This window comes from Pongo abelii, chromosome 2, assembly GCF_028885655.2.
Source record: "Pongo abelii isolate AG06213 chromosome 2, NHGRI_mPonAbe1-v2.0_pri, whole genome shotgun sequence".
Lineage (NCBI taxonomy): Eukaryota > Metazoa > Chordata > Mammalia > Primates > Hominidae > Pongo > Pongo abelii.
The window spans coordinates 36811483-36829425 of NC_085928.1; the positions used below are offsets into that span (position 1 = coordinate 36811483).

General features: G+C 36.3%; 1 protein-coding gene and 1 pseudogene across 17 annotated transcripts in view; both read left to right on the forward strand.

Moving 5' to 3' along the window:
- Positions 1 to 17943, forward strand: part of SENP7 (SUMO specific peptidase 7) — a 210146-nt gene that overhangs the window by 62119 nt on the left and 130084 nt on the right. For all 17 annotated transcript variants that reach the window (XR_008523624.1, XM_024245271.3, XM_063721819.1 and 14 more), the window contains one exon: positions 4372 to 4469. Coding sequence is in view for 16 of the 17 variants with exons in the window: in XM_024245271.3 (XP_024101039.2) it covers positions 4372 to 4469 (98 nt within the window). In the remaining variant the exon portion in view is untranslated. The remainder of the gene's footprint in view (positions 1 to 4371; positions 4470 to 17943) is intronic.
- LOC129058492 (transcription factor BTF3-like) lies at positions 4476 to 15948 on the forward strand (annotated as a pseudogene).

Genomic DNA, 17943 nt, shown 5'->3' on the forward strand with positions numbered 1-17943 from the left:
GAAGCAGAGATTATTCTTATTCCATTTTATTTCAAGTAGAATTCTTGCTCATTTTTTAAATCTGAGTTTTAGTTTTATATATATATATATATATTTATTTATGATACAGGGTTTTGCTGTGTCACCGAGGCCTGAGTGCAGTGGTACGATTATAGCTCACTGCAGCCTCAAACTCCTAGGCTCAAGTGATCCTCCTGCCTCAGCCTCCTGAGTAGCTGGGACTACAGACATGTGCCACAACCTTTATTGTAGAGATAGGGTCTCACTGTATTTATCAGATTGGTCTCAAACTTCTGACCTCAAGTGATCTTCCTGCCTCAGATTCCCAGTGTTGGGATTACAGGCATAAGCCACTGTACCTGGCTCAAGTCTGAGTTTTTAGTCTTTGTTATTGATGTGTAGGAATTCTTTATATAATAAGGATATGAGTCTGTTGTCAGTATGTGTATTACAAATACTTTCAATCTGTAGCTGTTTTATTTCTTAATTGTATGTCTTTTGATGAGCAGAAATATTTGATTTTGATGAATGTAGTTTATCAGTCTTTTCCTTTATTCTTAGTGGTTTCTTCTTTTTTTTTTTTAGACAGAGTCTTGCTCTTTTGCCCAGACTGGAGTGCAGTGGTGTGATCTCGGCTCACTGCAACCTCTGCCTCCTGGGTTCCAGCGATTCTCATACCTCAGCCTCCCCAGTAGCTGGGACTACAGGCGTGCACCACCACGCCCAGCTAATTTTTGTATTTTTAGTAGAGACAGGGTTTCATCGTGTTGCCCAGGCTGGTCTCGAACTCCTGGCCTCTAGCGATCTATCCACCTTGGCCTCCCAAAGTGCTGGGATTACAGATGTGAGCCACTGCACCCGGTCTCTTTACTCTTAGTGTTTCTTTTCTTTCTTTTTTTTTTGTTGCCCAGGCTGGAGTGTAATGGCACGATCTCGGCTCACCCCAACCTCCACCTCCTGGGTTCAAGTGATTCTTCTGCCTCAGCCTCCCGAGTAGCTGGGATTATAGGCATGTGCCACGACGCCTGGCTAATTTTGTATTTTTAGTAGAGATGGGGTTTCTTCATGTTGGTCAGGTTGGTTTCGAACTCACGACCTGAGGTGATCTGCCAGCGTCAGCCTCCCAAAGTGCTGGGATTACAGGTGTGAGCCACTGTATTCTTAGTGGTTTCTTAATGCTGTATTTCTTACTGGAGATTTAGTCATATGCTTTTTTGCTATTGTTGTGACAAAATACATATAACACAAAATTTACCATATTAGCCGTTTTATAGCATTCAATTTAGTGGCATTTAGTTCACTCACAGTGTTGTGCAACCACTTTCTCTGTCTAGTTTCAGAACTTTTTCATCACCCCAAATGGAAACTCTTTAACCATTAAGCATTCATTTCTTATTTTATCTCTCTATTCCCCCCACTTCCCAGCCCCTGGAAATTACTACTTTATTTTCTGTTGCCTGGATTTTCCTGTTCTAGATATTTCACAAAAACAGAATCAATATATGATCTTTTGTGTCTATGGCTTCTTTCACTTAGTACAAATGCTTTCAAAGTTCATCCATGTTATAGTAGGTGGTAGTAGTTTAGTTCTTTTTATGGTCTAATAATATTCGATTGTATGGATATATCACATTTGTTTATCTGTTCATCTTTTTGTATTGTTGTCACCTTTTTTGCTGTTATTGAATAATGCTTCTATGAACTACAAGTATCTGTTCGAAAACCTGTTTTCCATTCTTTTGTTTTATACTTAGGATGGGAATTGCTGTGTCATGTGGTAATTTTATGTTTAAGTTATCAAGGAACTGCAATATTGTTTTTTTTTTTCTTACAGTAGCTGTACCATTTACATTCCCACTAGCAATGTAGGAAGGTTCCAGGTTCTTCATATGCTCACCAACACTTATTTTTTTTCTCTCTTGGTCTTTTACTTCCTTTTCCTTCTCCTTTCTTCCTTCACTCTTCATCCTAGTGGGTACGAAATGGTATGTCACTGTGGTTTTGACTTGCTTTTTTGTGTGTTTCCATATAAATTTTAGGGGTATTTTTCCTTCTTCTGGGAAGAATGTTATTTACATTTTTATAGGGATTTTGGTGAATCTATAGATTTCTTCATTTGGTGTGGACATTTTAACAACATTGATTCTTTTTTCATTTTTCTTTTTTTGTTCTTGAAGGGGATAAACAATATTGATTCAAACCACGACCATGGAGTATCTTTCCATTATTTTGACGTTCTCCAGTTTCTTTCATCAATGTTTTGTGGTTTTCTGTGTGGAGATCTTTCACTTCTTTGGTTTGGATTTGCATTTCCTAATGACTAATGACATTGAGTGTCTTCTAATGTGCTTTTTGTCATTTGTGTAGTTTTTTGGAGAAATATCTATTCACATTCTTTGCCCATTAAAAAATTATTTTGTCTTTATCTTACTGAATTGTAAGAGTTTTTTTTGTTTAATTTTGAATACTATACGTTTTTTCTTTTAAGAGATGGGGTCTTGCTATGTTGCCCAGGCTGACCTGAAACTCTTGGCCTCAAGCAGTCCTCCTGCCTTGGCCTTCCAGAGTGCTGGGATTACAGGTGTGAGCCATTGTGGTTGACCTGGATACTATACTTTTATCAGTTATATTATTTGCAAATATTTCCTCCCATTTGGTGGGTTGGTTGCCTTTTCACTATTCCAGTAGTGTACTTTAGTGAATAAAAGTTTCGAATTTTGCTGATGTCCAATTTATCATTTTTCTCTCGTTACTTGTGGTTTTTTGGTCATATCTGTGAAGTCATTGCCAAATACAAGTCATGAAAATGTACTGCTGTGTTTTTTTCTAAGAGCTTCATAATTTTAGCTCTTGTATAATATTTAGGTCTTCTCTCCATTTGAATTCATTTTTGAATATGGTGTGAGGCAAGGGTGCAAGTTCATACTTTTGCATGTGGCGGTTCAGTTGTTCTAGAACTATTTGTTGAAAGTTTATTTTTCTCCCATTAATGGTTTTGGCATACTTGTTGAAAATGAATTATTGGTCCTAGATATATGGGTTTATTTCTAGACTTTCAATTCTGTCCCATGAATCTGTATGTTTACCCTTTGCCAACATTGTTTTGATTACTGTAGCTTCATAGTAAATTTTGAAACTGAAATGTGAGTCCTCTAATTTTGCTCTCCTTCTTCAAGATTGTTTTGGTTCTTCTGAGCCTCTCGTAATTAATCGTCAGATCAATTTGTCCATTTCTGCAAAACAGGCTGTTGGAATTTTGGTAGGGAGTGAATGGAATCTGGAGATCATTTTGGGGAGTAATGCCCAACTGCTAACCAAAATAGTTGATATAGTTAATAAAGTCTTTCAGTCCTCAATTAGGGGATGTCTTTTCATTTATTTAGGGTTTCTTTAATTTCTTACAGCATGTTTTGATATTTTCAGCAGAAAAGTCTTACATTGCCTTGACTAAATTTATTATTGAGTGTTTTATTCTTTTTGATATGCTATTGTAAGTAGAATTTTTTTTCTTAATTTCTCTTTCAGATTCCTCGTTGCTATTAAATAGAAATACAACTGATTTTGGCCTTTCGATCTTATATCCTGCAACTTTTCTGAATTAATCAATCAACCTTAACATTTTCTTTTTGGTGGATTCTTCCCTCTTTTGGTTATTGTGAATCATGGACTACAAACATGATTGTACAAATAACTCTTTTATGAAGACAGTCTTGTAAATTTACTACAAATGTCTGTTCTGTGATGTGGAAGTAAAACCAAAACTTAATACAGATGTAATCATTGTATATCTTTGTGAGGTAGCTACTGTTATTATATCCCTTTTCAGATAAAGAAACTAAGGCATAGAGAATATAAATGACTTATTTGCCTAGGCTAACACTGTGTATTAAATAAATTAATTTGAACCTTTTATTCTAGTCACATTTAATCTAAACTCTGTCAATAAGGTGTCCAGCTCTTTCCTAAAATTTTCCATGTGGCAGTTCTTAGGTAACTAATTTTAATATCTTTCAATTGTTATAAGCACAGTTACTTTAGAATCATAGGCCCTATTTAACCTTGTATGTAATAATTTTTATTCCTTTAAGTACATTCCAGATTTTAATAGCTATTTAAGCTTTGGAATCTCAAAGTGTTGATTTTTTGATTAAAGTTACCTTGGTATTTTAAAATGTCTTCCTAGTATTTTTTGGTGGACTTACATTTATGCATTAGTAAAAGAGCCAGATATTCCATAGATTGCACTTATTATTTTTCTCTGTGAACTATGTATTTGATCATTTATAACAAATTTCCAAATAAAAAAGAACAGTTTAAATACCTCTTGTCATATTGATATGTTTATTATTAAAATTTCATTTTTTTTCCTAGTGGGAAAGAAGCCTAAGGAATAAAGTCATCTCTCTAGACCATAAAAATAAAAAACATATCCGAGGGTGTCCTGTTACTTCCAAGTCATCACCAGAAAGGTAAGATATGTGTGTGTGTGACATAGTATGGGCTTATCCTATAAAGTTGACCATAAATGATTCATTTAAGCTTGTTGGATCTCAATTATGACCACGTTTAAAATAGAAGGTTTGAATTCAGTGGACTCTAAGATTCTTTCAGTCTCTAACTTTCTGTGATTTTAAGTATCTTAACTCCCTTGTTTTTGTGCATTTGGAACATCTTGATAAGCTTTTGCTGATAATGCAAGAGTTATACATAGACTGATAATGAGGATTGAGTCATTGTTTGTGATCAGCAGTGAGAAAGGGTGCTCCATTTCTTCTTCTTCTTCTTTTTTATTTTTTAAAGGCTAGTCAAATGAAGCAGTGGGAGTGGAGCAGAAACAGACATCTGCAACTTATAATCAACTGGTTGTAAACACCTCTGTACTTGGGCCAGCCAAAAATGCTCCGTTTAGCAACTATGGTCCTATAGTCATAGTGTTAACAAATTATTTGTATAGGGGAATTAAATATCTAGAGGATTCAAATTACAGTTGTTACTGGAAATAATTTAGAGCAGTTCAGAATTGGACATAAATCAATGATTAGAAAGTTATTTTAAAAAGAGTATTGAATTTTCTTTTTAACATAGTGAATGAAAAGATGACGATAGCAAATTATAATTATTGGAAAGTCACACAAATTTAGAAGACTCATTGGGGTCCTTGAATTTATGTCAAAGTACTTTTATAAACTACTTAGTCTAATTCTCCCTTTTCAAGTAAATTATGTGTAGGAAATATAAACATATATTGGTGACTCCATAGCAGTTTATGAGCCTCTTGACATTATTACCATACCATGGATAAATTGTCAAGGTGAATAAGGCAGGTCTATTGATGCAATGATGATGCTTTCATCCTTAGAACAAGCACACACTGAGTTTTCAGACTTGGTTTCCCAAAAAGATTTACATAAAAAATTATACTTCGTTTGAGAGATGGAATGCTAGAAGTAAAGGAATGATAATTTTTAATTAATAAAAACCAAGTCACATTTTCGGAAAGATTTGCACATACAAAGTTGTTTTATCTTATGGGAGACATATCCTGAAGACTTTGCATGCTTCACAACATACATCATTCCCCTTTAGCTGCCGTCTTGCATCTTTGCATGTGTGCATCTAATCTCAGCTGGTCCACCCGAGACCCTCTGAGCACCAACTGTAGTTCTCTGCATGGCCCCTTATCTGCTCTGATAGAATGAAAGAAACAATCATGAATCAGGAAACACTTGCCAAACTGCAGGCACAAGTGCGCATTGGTGGGAAAGGAACTGCTCGTAGAAGGAAGAAGGTGGTTCATAGAACAGCCACAGCAGATGATAAAAAACTTCAGTTCTCCTTAAAGAAGTTAGGGGTAAACAGTATCTTTGGTATTGAAGAGGTGCATATGTTTACAAACCAAGGAACAGTGATCCACTTTAACAACCCTAAAGTTCAGGCATCTCTGGCAGCAAACACTTTCACCATTACAGGCCATGCTGAGACAAAGCAGCTGACAGAAATGCTACCCAGCATCTTAAAACCAGCTTGGTGCAGACAGTCTGAACAGTTTAAGCAGACTGGCTGAAGCTTTGCCCAAACAATCTGTGGATGGAAAAGCACCACTTGCTACTGGGGAGGATGATGATGATGAAGTTCCTGATCTTGTGGAGAATTTTGATGAGGCTTCCAAGAATGAGGCAAACTGAATTGAGTCAACTTCTGAAGATAAAACCTGAAGAAGTTACTGGGAGCTGCTATTTTATATTATGACTACTTTTTAAGAAATTTTTGTTTATGGATCTGATAAAATCTAGATCTCTAATATTTTTAAGCCCAAGCCCTTTGGACACTGCAGCTCTTTTCAGTTTTTGCTTATACACAATTCATTCTTTGCAGCTAATTAAGCCAAAGAAGCCTGAGAATAAACTGTGAAACAGAGGTTAATAAAGTTCTTTGCCTAGTAAAAACAAAACAAAACAAAACAAAAAGCTTATATCATTAAGGCCGGGCACGGTGGCTCACACCTGTAGCCCCAGCACTTTGGGAGACCGAGGCAGGTGGATCACTTGAGTGCAGGAGTTCAAGTAGTGGATCACTTGAGTGCAGGAGTTCAAGTACAGCTTGGGCAACATGGCGAAACACCATCTCTACAAAAAACTAATAAAAGTAAAATTTAAAAAATACTTATTTAAATCTCACTTTTCCATAAGAATGCTTGTAAAGTGGTGGGCACATGTTCTTTGGGATATCAATCAATAATTTTGTAACATATTATTACTTTAATTTTGCCTTTCAGTTTTCTGGCATTATCTCTAATATTTTTTTCAGTGTATTTTCTGCTAAATTATCAGCCTAGCATAAAAAGATAATTGTTTGGCCTTCCTTATAGAATTTGTGACATCTGACTTCTGTTCCAGAGTTAGTGATTTTCAGGCATGGCCACAGCATTAACATTATAACGTCTATTTAATATACACTTAATGATATTGTTAGAGGATAAAAAGGTTTTAAAATTCAATAGCAGTAGAAATTGAATTAAAAATACAATAATGACCCAAATCACCATCTTCTTAATAAACAAAAAAGAACAATGTGGTTGACATGATCCTGACAAAGGAAAACGATGTTTTTTTTAAACTGATAAAAGTGATGTAGCCAACAGGCAATAGTGTAATTAATTAGTTTTATAGTTTACTCAGCCAATTTTTGAATAATAGAATGTGATTTTTGACAGATTTTTAAAATCTAGAGGGCTTTGTATCATTTCAAAATTTTGTACTGAAGACACATATATGTCTTTTATATATATAACTATCTATATTAGTACATAATTAGTTCAAATTCACAATGTTAAAATGTTCATAAAATATTTCTGGGGAATGTGTATGAATATTAAAAAGGTGGAATTTAAAAAAGTATCTCTGATGTATGGTAGAAAGGACCTGAGTCATTTCCAAATCCTAGTTGTTTTAAGCTAGGAGCAGGCATCTTGTCTATATTTTAGTTTTTCTCTACTGAAAGTTCTGGACCTTTTGATTCTTAACCTTTTTCTGAATGTTCTACTTCTAAAAGGTAGGTGAAATGGGATGGTTAGGATATCTAGAATATCTGGAAACTAAGGTGGGATAGAACATGATGAGTTGTTTAGTTGAAACTGGATTATGACAGTTAAGTTAGTAGGCAGAATTAGGAAGTGACTTGGTTCAAAACAACAGGAATGGGAAATTATGATGTATTTGCTTCACAGCACAAGAATTTTGTAAAATTCTCTTGGGCAGATTATTTTTAGAAGAGAACCAGTTTGGTTTTTCTCTTTTAATGGGATTCTTTATTCCTCGCTTGATCTCATTTTCACTATCAATGAGCTTACATAATTTGTACCTACAGATTTAATTCTCTTGTAGCGTAATTTTTTTAAAATCAAATTATGCTGTTCTTCCTACTCTACTAATTATTTAGCATATCAGTCATGAGAGTACATGAGCAATATCAGGTTGGAACTGAAAACCCTCTATTTATAATTATGGCAGCTAATATCTATTGAGTACTTATTATATGTTAGGCATTAGGCTAAGCCTGAACTATCTTATTTAATTTTCATAAGTCTGTGAGATGTAAGTAGCATTGGCCTTATCTCATAGTTGGGGAAATTTAGGCCTTCTTACTATAATGGAGAGGAATGTTATTAATGCATCTCTAGGAAACCTAATTCAGTATTAACAGACTTAAATTTTTGTTTTAATAACATTGAATTCTCCTGGGCTATCTGAAACATTTTATAAATTGCTGCTGTGTGAAGGGAAATCAAACAACAAAAATACACCTGGAGAGGGGGAAAAGGTTTCCGTATGTTTGTATTACTTTGGAACTGCTGACTCTATCTCCTGTGTTTGATCTTACTTTAAAGATTGTAATACTTTTTAATGCTTTTTTAAAAATTGTTTTATTGTGATATAATTTACATATCATAAAATTCACCCATTTTAATTCAATAATTAAATAATTTTTAGTATATTTACAGAATTGTGAGCCATCACTATAGTCTGGTGATGGTTTTAGAACATCCCATCATGCTCCAAAAGAAACTACTCGTTTACAACCACTTTCCATTCTCACCTACAACTGTAAACAACCACTACCCTACTTTCTGTCTCTATAAGATTTGATTTTTTGGACATTTCATATAGACAGAATCATACAATATGTTTGTTCTTTTTCATCTGGCTTTCACTGAGCATAATGTTTTTGAGGTTTATTAATATTGTAGCATATATCAGTATTTCATTTCTTTTTATACCACATTGTGTTTATTCACCAGTTGGATTTTTATGTTGTTTCCACTTTTTAGCTATTATGAATAATGTTGTCATAAACATTCCTGTACAAGTGTTTGCAAGTGTTTGTGTAGACATATGTTTTCTTTTTTCTTTTTCTTTTTTTCTTTTGAGATGGCGTCTCACTTCGTTGCCCAGGCTGGAGTGCAGTGGTGGAAAACAGCTCACTGCAGCCTCCATTTCCCGGGCTCAAGTGATCCTCCCACCTCAGCCCACCAAGTAATTGGGACTACAGGCACGCACCACCATGCTTGGCTAATTATTCTGTTTTTTGTAGAGACGAGGTTTTGTTATGTTGCCCAGGCTGGTCTTGAACTCCTGAGCTCAAGCGATCTGCCCACCTTGGCTTCCAAAATTGCTGGGATTACAGGCGTGAGCCACTGTGCCCATCCTAAGACATAGATATGTTTTCATTTATCTTGAATAGATAACTAGGATTAGAACTGCTGTGTCATGCATTAATATTGTTTAACTTTCTGAGCAACTGCTGAACTTTTTTTCAAAATGACTGTACGATTTTGTATTCCCACCAGCAATGTATGAGGGATTCATGTTTTTCTACATCCTCACCAGTGCTTATCTCCTTCCGTTCTTCTTTCCTCTCTCTTTCTTTTCTTTCCTTCCATCTTTCCATCCTAGTGAGTGTGAAGTGGTATCTCATTGTGGTTTTGTTTGCCATTTCCTAATAACTAAATGATGTTGATTATCTTTTTGTGTGCTAATTGCTCATTTGTTTTTTGTTTTTTTTATTTTTATTTTTTATTATACTTTAAGTTTTAGGGTACATGTGCACAACGTGCAGGTTAGTTACATATATATACATGTGCCATGTTGGTGTGCTGCACCCATTAACTCGTCATTTAACATTAGGTATATCTCCTAATGCTATCCCTCCCCCCTCCTCCCACCCCACAACAGTCCCCAGTGTGTGATGTTCCCCTTCCTGTGTCCATGTGTTCTCATCGTTCAGTTCCCACCTATGAGTGAGAACATGCGGTATTTGGTTTTTTGTCCCTGCGATAGTTTGCTGAGAATGATGGTTTCCAGCTTCATCCATGTCCCTACAAAGGACATGAACTCATCATTTTTTATGGCTGCATAGTATTCCATGGTGTATATGTGCCACATTTTCTTAATCCAGTCTATCATTGTTGGACATTTGGGTTGGTTCCAAGTCTTTACTATTGTGAATAGTGCCTCAATAAACATACGTGTGCATGTGTCTTTATAGCAGCATGATTTATAATCCTTTGGGTATATACCCAGTAATGGGATGGCTGGGTCAAATGGTTTTTCTAGTTCTAGATCCATGAGGAATCGCCACACTGACTTCCACGATGGTTGAACTAGTTTACAGTCCCTTCCTATTTCTCCACATCCTGTCCAGCACCTGTTGTTTCCTGACTTTTTAATGATCGCCATTCTAACTGGTGTGAGATGGTATCTCATTGTGGTTTTGATTTGCATATCTCTGATGGCCAGTGATGATGACCATTTTTTCATGTGTCTTTTGGCTGCATAAATGTCTTCTTTTGAGAAGTATCTGTTCATATCCTTTGCCCACTTTTTGATGGGGTTGTTTGTTTTTTTCTTGTAAGTTTGTTTGAGTTCATTGTATTATTAGCCCTTGGTCAGATGAGTAGATTGCAAAAATTTTCTCCCATTCTGTAGGTTGCCTGTTCACTGTGATGGTAGTTTCTTTTGCTGTGCAGAAGCTCTTTGGTTTAATTAGATCCCATTTGTCAATTTTGGCTTTTGTTGCCATTGCTTTTGGTGTTTTAGACATGAAGTCCTTGCCCATGCCTATGTCCTGAATGGTAATGCCTAGGTTTTCTTCAAGGGGTTTTATGGTTTTAGGTCTAACATTTAAGTCTTTAATCCATCTTGAATTAATTTTTGTATCAGGTGTAAGGAAGGGATCCAGTTTCAGCTTTCTACATATGGCTAGCCAGTTTTCCCAGCACCATTTATTAAATAGGGAATCCTTTCCCCGTTTCTTGTTTTTGTTAGGTTTGTCAAAGATCAGATGGTTGTAGATACGTGGCATTATTTGTGAGGGCTCTGTTCTGTTCCATTGGTCTATATCTCTGTTTTGGTACCAGTACCATTCTGTTTTGGTTACTGTAGCCTTGTAGTATAGTTTGAAGTCAGGTAGTGTGATGCCTCCAGCTTTGCTCTTTTGGCTTAGGATTGTCTTGGCAATGTGGGCTCTTTTTTGGTTCCATATGGACTTTAAAGTAGTTTTTTCCAATTCTGTAAACAAAATCATTGGTAGCTTGATGGGAATGGCATTGAATCTACAAATTACCTTGGGCAGTATGGCCATTTTCACGATATTGATTCTTCCTACCCATGAGCATGGAATGTTCTTCCATTTGTTTGTATCCTCTTTTATTTCATTGAGCAGTGGTTTGTAGTTCTTCTTGAAGAGGTCCTTCACATCCCTTGTAAGTTGGATTCCTAGGTATTTTATTCTCTTCGAAGCAATTGTGAATGGGAGTTCACTCATGATTTGGCTCTCTGTTTGTCTGTTATTGATGTATAAGAATGCTTGTGATTTTTGTACATTGATTTTGTATCCTGAGACTTTGCTGAAGTTGCCTATCAGCTTAAGGAGATTTTGGGCTGAGACGATTGGGTTTTCTAGATATACAATCATGTTATCTGCAAACAGGTACAATTTGACTTCCTCTTTTCCTAATTGAATACCCTTTATTTCCTTCTCCTGCCTGATTGCCCTGGCGAAAACTTCCAACACTATGTTGAATAGGAGTGGTGAGAGAGGGCATTCCTGTCTTGTGCCCGTTTTCCAAGGGAATGCTTCCAGTTTTTGCCCATTCAATATGATATTGGCTGTGGGTTTGTCATAGATAGCTCTTATTATTTTGAGATACAACCCATCAATACCTAATTCATTGAGAGTTTTTAGCATGAAGGGTTGTTGAATTTTGTCAAAGGCCTTTTCTGCATCGATTGAGATAATCATATGGTTTTTGTCTTTGGTTCTGTTTATATGCTGGATTATGTTTATTGATTTGCATTTGTTGAACCAGCCTTGCATCCCAGGGATGAAGCCCACTTGATCATGGTGGATAAGCTTCTTGATGTGCTGCTGGATTCGGTTTGCTAGTATTCTGTTGAGGATTTTTGCATCGATGTTCATCAGGGATATTGGTCTAAAATTCTCTTTTCTTGTTGTGTCTCTGCCAGGCTTTGGTATCAGGATGATGCTGGCCTCATAAAATGAGTTAGGTAGGATTCCCTCATTTTCTATTGATTGGAATAGTTTCAGAAGGAATGGTACCAGTTCCTCTTTGTACCTCTGGTAGAATTCGGCTGTGAATCCATCTGGTCCTGGACTCTTTTTGGTTGGTAAGCTATTAATTATTGCCTCAATTTCCGATCCTGTTATTGGTCTATTCAGAGATTCAACTTCTTCCTGGTTTAGTCTTGGGAGGGTGTATGTGTGGAGGAATTTATCCATTTCTTCTAGATTTTCTAGTTTATTTGCGTAGAGGTGTTTGTAGTATTCTCTGATGGTAGTTTGTATTTCCGTGGGATCAGTGGTGATATCCCCTTTATGATTTTTTATTGCATCTATTTGATTCTTTTCTCTTTTCTTCTTTATTAGTCTTGCTAGTGGTCTATCAATTTTGTTGATCTTTTCAAAAAACCAGCTCCTGGATTCATTGATTTTTTTGAAGGGTTTTTTGTGTCTCTAGTTCCTTCAGTTCTGCCCTGATCTTAGTTATTTCTTGCCTTCTGGTAGCTTTTGAATGTGTTTGCTCTTGCTTCTCTAGTTATTTTAATTGTGATGTTAAGGTGTCAATTTTAGATCTTTCCTGCTTTCTCTTGTGGGCATTTAGTGCTATAAATTTCCCTCTACTACACACTGCTTTGAATGTGTCCCAGAGATTCTGGTACGTTGTGTCTTTGTTCTCGTTGGTTTCAAAGAACATCTTTATTTCTGCCTTCATTTCGTTATGTACCCAGTAGTCATTCAGGAGCATGTTGTTCAGTTTCCATGTAAGTGAGTGGTTTTGAGTGAGTTTCTTAATCCTGAGTTCTAGTTTGATTACACTGTGGTCTGAGAGACAGTTTGTTATAATTTCTGTTCTTTTACATTTGCTGAGGAGAGCTTTACTTCCAACTATGTGGTCAATTTTGGAATAAGTGTGATGTGGTGCTGAGAAGAATGTATATTCTATTGATTGGGGGTGGAGAGTTCTGTAGATGTCTATTAGGTCTGCTTGGTGCAGAGCTGAGTTCAATTCCTGGGTATCGTTGTTAACTTTCTGTCTTGTTGATCTGTCTAATGTTGACAGTGGGATGTTAAAGTCTCCCATTATTATTGTTATGGAGTCTTAAGTCTCTTTCTAGGTCTCTAAGGACTTGTTTTATGAATCTGGGTGCTCCTGTGTTGGGTGCATATATATTTAGTATAGTTAGCTCTTCTTGTTGAATTGATCCCTTTACCATTATGTAATGGCCTTCTTTGTCTCTTTTGATCTTTGTTGGTTTCAAGTCTGTTTTATCAGAGACTAGGACTGCAACCCCTGCCTTTTTTTGTTTTCCATTTGCTTGATAGGTCTTCCTCCATCCCTTTATTTTGAGCCTATGTGTGTCTCTGCACGTGAGATGGGTTTCCTGAATACAGCACACTGATGGGTCTTGACTCTTTATCCAATTTGCCAGTGTATGTCTTTTAATTGGAGCATTTAGTCCATTTACATTTAAGGTTAATGTTGTTATGTGTGAATTTGATCCTGTCGTTATGATGTTAGCTGGTTATTTTGCTCGTTAGTTGATGCAGTTTCTTCCTAGCCTCGATGGTCTTTACAATTTGGCATGATTTTGCAGTGGCTGGTACCAGTTGTGCCTTTCCATGTTTAGTGCTTCCTTCAGGAGCCGTTGTAGGGCAGGCCTGGTGGTGACAAAATCTCTCAGCATTTGCTTGTCTGTAAAGTATTTTATTTCTCCTTCACTTATGAAGCTTAGTTTGGCTGGATATGAAATTCTGGGTTGAAAATTCTTTTCTTTAAGAATGTTGAATATTGGCCCCCACTCTCTTCTGGCTTGTAGAGTTTCTGCCGAGAGATCAGCTGTTAGTCTGATGGGCTTCCCTTTGTGGGTAACCCGACCTTTCTCTCTGGCTGCCCTGAACATTTTTTCTTTCATTTCAACTTCGGTGAGTCTTACAATTATGTGTCTTGGAGTTGCTCTTCTCATGCAGTATCTTTGTGGCGTTCTCTGTATTTCCTGAATTTGAATATTGGCCTGCCTTGCTAGATTGGGGAAGTTCTCCTGGATAATATCCTGCAGAGTGTTTTCCAATTTGGTTCCATTCTCTCCGTCATTTTCGGGTACACCAATCAGACGTAGATTTGGTCTTTTCACATAGTCCCATATTTCTTGGAGGCTTTGTTCATTTCTTTCTATTCTTTTTTCTCTAAACTTCTCTCTTCATTTCATTCATTTCATCTTCCATCACTGATACCCTTTCTTCCAGTTGATCGAATCGGCTACTGAGGCTTGTGCATTTGTCATGTACTTCTCGTGCCTTGGTTTTCAGCTCCATCAAGTCCTTTAAGGACTTCTCTGCATTGGTTATTCTAGTTAGCCATTCGTCTAATTTTTTTTTCAAGGTTTTTAACTTCTTTGCCATGGGTTTGAACTTCCTCCTTTAGCTCAGAGTAGTTTGATCGTCTGAAGCCTTCTTCTCTCAACTTGTCAAAGTCATTCTCTGTCCAGCTTTGTTGCATTGCTGGTGAGGAGCTGCGTTCCTTTGGAGGAGGAGAGGCGCTCTGATTTTTAGAGTTTCCAGTTTTTCTGCTCTGTTTTTTCCCCATCTTTGTGGTTTTTTCTACCTTTGGTCTTTGATGATGGTGATGTACAGATGGGATTTTGGTGTGGATGTGCTTTCAGTTTGTTAGTTTTCCTTTTAACAGTCAGGACCCCAGCTGCAGGTCTGTTGAGTAGCCTAACTGGGAGGCACCCCCCAGTAGGGGCAGACTGACACCTCACACAGCCGGGTACTCCTCTGAGACAAAACTTCCAGAGGAATGATCAGGCAGCAACATCTGCTGTTCACCAGTATCCGCTGTTCTGCAGCCTCCACTGCTGATACCCAGGCAAACAGTGTCTGGAGCTGATTGGTCATTTGTATGTCTTTTTGAGAATTGTGCCCATTTTAAAATTGGATTATCTTTTTGTTGTAAGAGTTAAAAAATATTTTCTGGGTACAAGTCCCTTATCAGGTATATGATTTTCATATATTTTATCTCATTGTTTTGGCTAGTTTCTCACTCTCTTGATGGTGTCCTTTGAAACATAAAAGTTTTTAAATTTTGATGATGTCCCATTTGTCTATTTTTCTTTTGTCTCTGTGCTTTTGGTGTCATATCTAAGAAAACATTGCCTAATCCAAGGTCATGATCCTTTACTACTGTGTTTTCTTCTAAGAGTTTTATAGTTTTAGTTCTTAGATTTAGGTCTTTGATCCATTTTAAGTTAATTTTTGGGTATGGAATGAAATAGGTACCCATATGTCTGTCCATATGCTGGTACTGCTATGTGCTATTGCAACTTTGTAGTAAGTTTTGAAATTGGGAAGTGTGGGTCTTACAACTTTGCTATTTTTTTTTAAAGATTTTTTGGAGCTGTTCGGGGTTTCTTGCATTTTTAGTTGAATTTTAGAATCAGCTTATCATTTTAAACAAAAAACCAGCAAGGATTTTGACAGAGATTGTATTGAATCTGTAGACTAAATTGGGGAATATTGCCATTTTAACAATACTGTGTTCAGATTAATAAACATGGGATGTCTTTCCATTTATGTCCTTTATAATTTTTTTCAATAGTGTTTTGTGGTTTTCAGTGTGTCTTTGACTTTTTTTTGTTAAGTTCATTCCTAAATACTTCCTTATTTCTGAAGCTATTATGAATGGGATTGTTTTCTATTTTTAGATTTGTATATATTTATTTTTTTGAGACAGGATCTTGTTCTGTTGCCCGGGCTGGAGTACAGTGCCAGGGTCATAACTCACTGTGGTCTTGACTTCCTGGGCTTAAGTGATCCTCATTCCTCAGCCTCCAAGTCTCTGGGACTACTGGTGCATGACACCACGCTTCGCCAGTTTTTTGAATTTGTAGAGATGGGGTCTCATGGTGTTGCCCAGATTGGTCTTGAACACCTGGTCTTAAGCAATCCTCCTTTCTTGGCTTCCCAGAGTGTTAGTATTACAGGTATGAGCCATTGGGCCTGGAATTGTTCTCTTCATTCATTTACTCTTGGATTTCCAAATTTTTAGCATATAGTTGTTGATATTAATAGTAGTGTCTAATGATCCTTTGTATTTCTATGGTATCAATTTTTATGTCTCACTTTTTGTTTTCGATCTTATTTGGGTCTTTTTTTCTTGGTTGGTCTAGCTAGTGGTATATCAGTTTTATTTTTGCACAATGTCAACTTTATGTTTTTTTTTAAGTCTTCATTTTGTTTATTTCTACTCTGATCTTTACCATTTCTTTCCTCCTACTAATTCTTGTTATGTTTGTTCTTGCTTTTCTAGTCCATTGAGGTTCATTGTAGCCACTTTTTATTTGAAATCTTTCTGCTTTTTATATGAGCATTTATTGCTATGCATTTCTCTCTCATCACTGCTTTTGCTTGTCCGTAGTTTTGGTATGTTGTGTTTCTGTTTTCATTTGTTTCAGGAAGTAAAAGAAAAATTTTTCTTTTAATTTCTTCAGACCTAGTGGCTGTTCAGGAGTATGTTGTTTAATTTCCAGGGGTTTGTACAGTTTCCGGCGTTCCACTTGTTACTTGATTTATAGTTGTATTCCAATGTGGTCTCAGGAGATACTTTATATGATTTCAGTTTTTAGAAAATTATTGAGATTTGTTTGGTGTCCTTTCATAGGATCTGCCCTGGAGAATGTTTCTTGCACTGGTGAAAAAAATGTGTATTCTGCAGCTATTGGATGAAATGTTTTGTAAATGTCTGTTATGTCTATTAGGTCTGTGGTGCAGATTAAACCTGATGTTTTCTGTCTGAATGGTCTGTTTAGTGTTCAAAGAGAGTGTATTAGTCCATTCTCACATTGCTATAAAGAACTACCTGAGACTGGGTAATTTATAAAGAAAGGAGGTTTAATTGGCTCATGGTTCTGCAGGCTGTCCAGGCTTCTGCTTCTGGGGAAGCCTCAGGAAACTTACAATCATGGCAAAAGGTGAGGAGAAAGCTAGTGCATTGTACATGGCTGGAGCGGGAGAAAGAGAGAACGAAGGGGGAGGCACTACACTTTTATAAATAACCAGATTTTGTTAGAACTCACTCACTATTAGGAGAACATTTAGGGGGAAATTCTCCCCCATGATCCAATCACCTCCCATAAGGCCCCTCTTCCAACACTGGGGATTACAATACGACATGAGATTTGGGCGGGGACACAGACCCAAACCATATAACAGGATGTTGAAGTTCCAAACTGTTACTGTATTGAGGTCTGTTTTCCTTTTAACTCTAATAATATGTACTTTATATTTCTGTGTGCTTTGATGTTGGGTGTATGTATTCAGAATCTTTATTTTCTTTCTGAATTTATGCTTGTATCAGCATATGATGACCTTTTTGTTTCTTTGTAAGTTTTTTGACTGAATGTCTATTTTGTCTGACATAAGTATGTATAGCTACTAATGCATATGTTTTGTTTTCATTTGTGTGATATATATATTTTTTATCCCTTCACTTTCAGTTTATGTGTGTCTTTATAGGTGAAGAGAATTTTTTCTAGGAATAATATAGTTTGGTCTTGTTTTTTTAAATCCACTTAGCCTATTTACATTTTTAAATTGGAGAATTTAAACCATTTACATTTAAGGTTGTTATTGGTAGTGTAAAGACATTTGTCATTTTGTTAGCTTTCTGATTGTTTTGTATATCCTTTGTTCCTTTATTTCTCTTTATTGTTTACTCTTACGTCTTGGTGGTTTTCTGTAGTGATAATGACTGATTCCTCTCTCTTTCATTTGTGTCTGCTCTTCCAGTTAGTTTTATACTTTTGTGTGTTTTCATGATGGTAGATACTATTTTTTTGCTTCTAGTTGTATGACTCCCTTAAGCATTTT